The sequence below is a fragment of the Sciurus carolinensis genome, chromosome 16 (genome assembly GCF_902686445.1).
Source record: "Sciurus carolinensis chromosome 16, mSciCar1.2, whole genome shotgun sequence".
Taxonomy (NCBI): domain Eukaryota; kingdom Metazoa; phylum Chordata; class Mammalia; order Rodentia; family Sciuridae; genus Sciurus; species Sciurus carolinensis.
Window position 1 is genome coordinate 49,055,184 of NC_062228.1, and position 6,587 is coordinate 49,061,770.

The 6,587-nt window shown below is 50.4% G+C and overlaps 1 protein-coding gene across 1 annotated transcript; it reads left to right on the top strand.

Annotated features, from left to right (window-relative positions):
* Window positions 1-153: 153 nt before the first annotated feature.
* On the top strand, window positions 154-6,556 carry Nfkbib (NFKB inhibitor beta). The gene is made up of 6 exons (XM_047528537.1): window positions 154-418; window positions 3,938-4,043; window positions 4,123-4,456; window positions 5,330-5,418; window positions 5,497-5,763; window positions 6,403-6,556. The coding sequence occupies exons 1-6, from the start codon at window positions 240-242 to the stop codon at window positions 6,502-6,504; spliced, it is 1,077 nt and encodes a 358-aa protein (XP_047384493.1). The 5' UTR covers window positions 154-239; the 3' UTR covers window positions 6,505-6,556.
* The last annotated feature ends 31 nt before the right edge of the window (window positions 6,557-6,587 follow it).

Genomic DNA, 6,587 nt, shown 5'->3' on the forward strand with positions numbered 1-6,587 from the left:
AGCCATGTTGGTAAAGGGCGTCCGGAAAATGTGTGGTCGGCTAGAGAGCGGTAGTCCATTTGACTACTCTGATTGGTCACAATGCGGTAAGGGGGCAGGGCGTGATTGATTTTCCCCACTCTGATTGGGTGAACGAGGGGGCGTGGTGGGGAATTCCCCACAGGGCGGAAGCACCGGAGCTCCCGGCAGAGCCCAACGACAGACCGGCGGCCGCGGGGGCCCCTGAGGTGGCAGGGGCCATGGCCGGGGTTGCGTGCTTGGGGAAGGCTGCGGACACGGATGAATGGTGCGATAGCGGCCTGGGCTCTCTGGGTCCCGACGCCGCGGCTCCCGGAGGACCAGGGCTGGGCGCGGAGCTGGGCCCGGGGCTTTCGTGGGCGCCCCTGGTCTTTGGCTACGTCACTGAGGATGGGGACACGTGAGTGAACCTTAGTCTGCCAAACCGAGCCCTAGGATCCGATGTCTGATTTCCAGTTAGTCTCTGATCCCTGTGGGTTCCTAACCTCTTACTCCTAAGTCTGACTTCACTGCTGGACTTCCTGACCCTAATCCCCGAGTCCTAACTTGTGACAAAACCAGTCTCCTACTGTCATCCTATCCCAATAATTTCAGACCTTCCTTTCTTGAACTCTGTTCCTAGCTCCTGGAACCCACATCCTACCTCCTCATCCCAAAACCCGATCTGAGTTGACCCCAGTCCTGACACCTTAGTTAGAACTCTAGCTCGGGCTCCTTCTGACCTCTAACCTCCAAATGTGATCTTTGATCCTTAGCTCCTGATTTGTTTTTGACGTTGATTTCCAAAATATTTGTCCCCAACTCTTTGATCCTGTCTTCTAAGTCTTAAATTCAGAGAGAGAATTAAGTCTCATGAAAAAAGAGATTCATCTGTTAATCTCACATTTCCCCCACACTACCACTCCAGACCTATTTTAGGTACTAGTGATAAAGTAGTGAGGAAAACACAAAAATCTTTGTCCTTGTGGATTATATTTTTTAGTAGGGCTATCTAGACAGATTGGTGGAAATACAGGAAGAAAGAGAGGCAGAAAAAGGAAAGGAAGAGTCAGTTGAAAGGCAGTATGTGCTTTGGAGAAAAGGTAGAAAAATGAGGCAAGTTTTTAAACTGGGAGAACATTCTAGGTAGAAGGAAGAGTGGTTGAGTCCTACATAAGGGACTGTACCTGGGTTTTTTGTTGTGTTTACTGTAGCATCCCCAGTGACTCAAAGAGTGTCTGATGGATAAGAGGCACTCAATAAACAGCGATCTCCAAGAACCAGCTTTGGTTTCATTAATTTTCTCTATTTTTTTTTTTCAGTTTCTATTTTATTGGTCCCTGTAATGACTTTTAAAATTTCCTTTCTTCTGAGTGCCTGGGTTTAAATGTATAGTTTTCTTTCTTTCTTTTTTCTTTTCCATACTGGGAATTGAACCCAGGAATACTCCACCATTGAGCTATATCCCCGGCTCTTTAAATTTTTTTTTTTTTTTTTTTCAAATTTTGAGACAGGGTCTTGCTAAATTGCCAAGGTTGGCCTCAAACTTGCAACCCTGTCTCAGCTTCCCAGGTAACTGGGATTACAGGCATGTGCCCCCAGCCTGGCTCCAATCTCTGCTTTTTAACTGGATTGTTTAGACCATTTATGCTTAATTTAGTTATGGCTATGAATATATTTATCATCTCGCTACTATATATATTTCTATGTATTTCTTCTTTATTCCCTTTTTCTTCAATTTCTGACTTTTTTGGAAGTGTAGGTTTTGTTATTCCTTTTTATTTCTTTTGCTGGCTTATTAACTACAACTTTGTTTTGTTACTTTAGCGGTTGCTTGAAGGTGGGGTTGACAAAATCCAGCCAGTCACCTGCTTTTGTATGGTTATGTTGTGAGCTAAGAATGGCCTTTACATTGTTTAATTTTTTAAAATCAGGATAATAATAGTACATGACAAGTGAAAAGCATAAGAAGTTCAAATTTCAGGCTCCATAAATAAAGCTGCATTGGAATACAGTGAGGCTTGTTCATTTCCATATTGTCTGTGGCTGCTTTTACCCTATAACAGCAGAGTAAAGAGAGACTGTACGAGGGCAGGGGCTGTATCTCAGAGGTAGGGCACTTGCCTAGCAGACTTGAAGTCCGGGTTCAATCCCTGGTGCCAGGGGAGAAAAACAAACAAACAAACAAAAAACCCAAGAGACTGTATGCTCCCCAAAGCCTAAAATAGCTATCTGACTCCTTATAGGAAAGAGTTTGTTGACTCTTGCTATAGGATTTATAAGGTACCAAGGTCTGCCTCAGCGGTACTGTGCTGTCTCACTTGGAAGGAAAGAACCTTAGAGTAAGTGAGGCCCCAGGGCCAATCCCTAACACCTTCAAAAAAGAAAATTCCATCCTGGTCTTTATGCCATTCTTGTCATACAACTTACGTATAAACCCCATCGATATTACTTTTTAAAAACTATCTTTAAAGAGATATTTACATATTAATACATATTAATATTTACATATTAAAAAAACTTACCATACAGTTACTATGTTTAGGGTTACTTTATTCCTTTGCATAAGATTATTTCTATTTGATATAATTTTTCTTTTGCTTGAAGATTTCCTTGAACTTTTCTTGTAGCGTGGGTGTGCTGGTGGTGAATGCCTTTGTGTATATCTCAAAACATCTTTGTCTTTTTTTTTTTTTTCCTCCCCAGTGCTGGGTTTGAACCTAGGGCCCTGCACATGCTAATCCAGTGCTTTCTCACTGAGCTACCCGCTGGCTCTTGGCCCTTGTCTGCTTCTGAGACATGTTTGTTGGATAATAAGTTCCAGGTTGACTGTCTTCCTGTACTTTTGAGGCAGGTCTCCATGGTGTCTTCTCGTGCATTTCCTATGTGAAATCTTCTGTCATCTTTATTTTTATGCCTCTGTACTTATGGTACCTTTTTTCTCTGGCTGTTTTGAAAGATCTTTATCACTGGTTTTGAATAATTTGCTTGTGATGATGAGCCTTATTTTCTTCATGTTCTTGGGGTTCATGTGCTTGTTGGACCTGTGAGTTTATGGTTTTTATCAAATTTGGAAAATTTCCAGCTATAATTTCTTAAAATGTTTTTCTGCCTCCCCCTTATCTTAGGAACCTAAATTACACATGTATAATTCAACGATTTCTTGAAGTTGTCCCATAGCTCGCTAATGCTATTTTCTCTCTCTCTCTAATTCTGGATTGTTTTTATCCTTATGTCTTCAAGTTCATTAATCTTTACTTCTGTTATCTGTTGTTAACCCCATCAGTGTATTTTTCACTTCTGATGCTGTAGTTTTTATTTCCAGGGGTTCACTTTGAATTATTATCTGCATTTCTACTTAATTTTTGAACATATGGAATATGGGTTTAGTTATTTTAATGTTCTTTGCTAATTCTAATACCTATGCCATTTCTGGGTTGATCGCTGATTCTCACGATGGGTCATGTTTTCCAGTCTCTTCACATGCCTGATAATTTTTGGTTGGAATCCAGACCTTGTGAATTTTTGGGCTGGATAGTTTGAAATTCCTGCAAATATTCCTGAGTATTGTTCTGGGGCGCAGTTAAATTACTGGAAGCAGTGTGATCCTTTTGCGTTTCGCTTTACTGATGTGTTAGGTGGGTGTGGAGCGGTTCTGCATCTAAAACTTGTTGTCCCCACTATGAGGAAAGACCATCCTGCGTAGTCTACCCAGTGCCCTGTTAATTATGAGTTTTTCGGTCTGGCTGGCAGGAATGGGCACAGTAAATGATAGGTACTTTTCTCTCATCCTTTGGATTGAGACATCTGCATCCCAGACATCTGACAACTGTTTCCAGCACTATTTCTGGTTCCCATGCCTAGCACACAGTGGGTACACCACATTTGCTGAGTGAAGGAATGCAAGATCACTTGACCTCTGCCCTGTCTTTGTCCCCAGGGCATTGCACTTGGCGGTGATACATCAGCATGAACCCTTCTTGGATTTCCTCCTAGACTTCTCGGAGGGCACCGAGTACCTGGACCTGCAGAATGACCTAGGCCAAGTGAGCCACCAGGGACTGTGCAGGGCCCGGGGTCCGGGCTTCTCGGTGCGATCTTAACTTCTGCCCTGTGCTCCCACAGACAGCCCTGCACCTGGCAGCCATCCTCGGGGAGGCGTCCACGGTGGAGAAGTTGTATGCAGCGGGCGCCGGATTGCTAGTGGCAGAGCGCGCCGGCCACACCGCACTGCATCTAGCCTGCCGCATGCGGGCACACGGCTGCGCACGGGCACTGCTCCAGCCCCGCCCCCAGCGCCCCCGGGAAGCCCCTGACACCTACCTCGCACCGAGCCCTGACCACACCCCTGGCACCAGCCACACCCCTGTTACCTTGTGCTCTGAAACCGACTCGGAGAAGGAAGAGGAGGAGAGTGAGGAAGACTGGAGGCTGCAGCTGGAGGCTGAGAACTACGAGGGTGCGTGTCCCTGGGCAGGAGGAAGCCATCTCCCAGGCAGGGGAGGGTACATGGCCTTGGGCTCAGCTTTCCCGACTCCAGCCCCAGCCCCTTGGATCATCATCCCTGGGCTTCAGGTACCGTAGCATTGCAACCAAGGACCTCCATTCAGGCCCCAGATTACTGAGAATTGGGCATATAGGACCCAGGCCCTCCATCTGATGGCCTGGGACCAGTTGGGACCCAAACTGGCTGCCCACAGATCCAGAGCTTCCAGGATCCTATAGTTGGGCCCAGGCCCCTCACCTGCAAGGTGCAAGCCATCCAGGATCCCCATTCCCACCTGCAAACCTCAGGCGACAGCCCAGCCAGGACTCGGGGGTTCAAAGCCCAGTCTGTGCAGTTATGGCATCCCAGTTCCCAGGATGGAAGCCCACCTCAGCCGGGCCTCATGGGAAAGGATTTATCTACCTAGGTTCCTGGTGTCTGAGTGTCTCAGCTTCTCCACCTCTAAGCCCAGCTACCTGGGATCAGGCTGTCCAGGTATCGTAGGACCCACTGTTCAGAGCCCACACCCCACCCCAGGTCATAGGCCCTCCAACTACTCAGGTCCTTTGTGAAATAAGACCAAAGGCTCAGGTCTCCAGGCCTCGAGATCTGGGGCTCACAGCTGCAGATCCCAGGCTCCTCGCCCATAGGCCCCAGGTACCCTACAGCCCAGGTGCTGGCACCCGTCCCCATGCCGGGACTGCCCGGAACTCAGGATCCACTGGACGTGCCTGGGAGAGACTTCGGGAGCCAGACCTCAAGCCTGACCATTCTCAGACCGTCAGGAACACGGCCCTGGGGACCTGGGCCCCTCACCCATTGTCTTACACCAGTCCTCTGTTCCAGGCCACACCCCACTCCATGTGGCTGTCATCCACAAAGACTCAGAGATGGTTCGGCTACTGCAGGATGCTGGAGCTGACCTCAACAAACCGGTGAGCCACTGCACAGGGCAGGTGTGGGGAAGGCCTGTCCCTCCTTGGGCCTGCTGACCTCTCTGCTGCACCCCACAGGAGCCCACGTGTGGCCGGAGCCCGCTGCACTTGGCAGTGGAAGCACAAGCGGCCGACGTGCTGGAGAGCCTCCTGAGGGCGGGCGCCGACCCTGCCGCCCGCATGTACGGGGGTCGCACCCCCCTGGGCAGTGCCCTCCTCCGGTCCAACCCCGTCCTCGCCCGCCTCCTCCGCGCACATGGAGCCCCCGAGCCTGAGGATGAGGAGGACAAGCCTGGCCCCTGCAGCAGCAGTAGTGACAGCGACAGTGACAGCAGGGATGAGGGCGTGAGTCAGGAGGGACACCCGGCAGCGGAGACGGGGAAGGAGACAGGCAGTGCAGAGACCGGCCTTGGGCTGCTGTTAGGGAACTGGGCAGCAGCGTGAGCGCAGTGGGCGGCGGCAGGAGCCTGGGCAGCTGCGGTGGCAGGGTAGGCAGCTGCGAAGATCCACCTCGGTCATAGTGATGTGTGAACATGGACCGTCGGTGGCAGTGTGGGGAGTGGTCGTGGAGAGCGGGAGTTGGACTTACTGTAGGCAGGTGACCTGGGCAGCAGTGAGCTGGGGACACTGGCGGAGGTGGGGAGAGGCCCTGGGCAGCAGTGAGAAGGTGGGCTGGAGACCAGGCAGCAGACACAGCCTCAGGCAGGGGACAGCAGTGAATCATGGGGTTGAAGAGTCTGGGTAGGGGCAGGGCGAGTGGTGGAGAGAGACCTAGGGGCTGAACTACCGGAGCAGCTGCAAGGCCACAGCCCCGGCACAGCGGGAGACAGGCCTGCTTTGCCAGCTGGGGCAGGGACAGGGGAGTGAGGAACGGGGCAGGGGAAGTCAAGCTTCGAGCCCAGACCCAGTTCTTAGGGTAGTGTGACTTGGGCAGTGGGCAAGGTGGCAACTGCCTGAGCCCCTCTGCCACCCCTCTACCCCCAGGATGAATACGATGACATCGTGGTCCACAGTGGCCAGAGCCCAAACCGGCCACCTCCCACCCCAGCGTCCAAACCTCTTCCTGATGACCCCGACCCCATCTGATTTTTTGTGTTAATATGATTTCCCACTTAATAAAACAGTTCTGACAACCAGGGCGCAGACTGCTGTTCAGTCCGTTCTGGGCC

Excerpts from the sequence above, each read along its gene's own strand:
- Nfkbib (XM_047528537.1), top strand. The coding sequence starts at position 240 with ATGGCCGGGGTTGCGTGCTTGGGGAAGGCTGCGGACACGGATGAATGG. Across the intron at positions 419-3,937 it reads GTCACTGAGGATGGGGACAC|GGCATTGCACTTGGCGGTGA; the intron begins GTGAGTGAACCT and ends CTTTGTCCCCAG. Across the intron at positions 4,044-4,122 it reads TGCAGAATGACCTAGGCCAA|ACAGCCCTGCACCTGGCAGC; the intron begins GTGAGCCACCAG and ends GTGCTCCCACAG.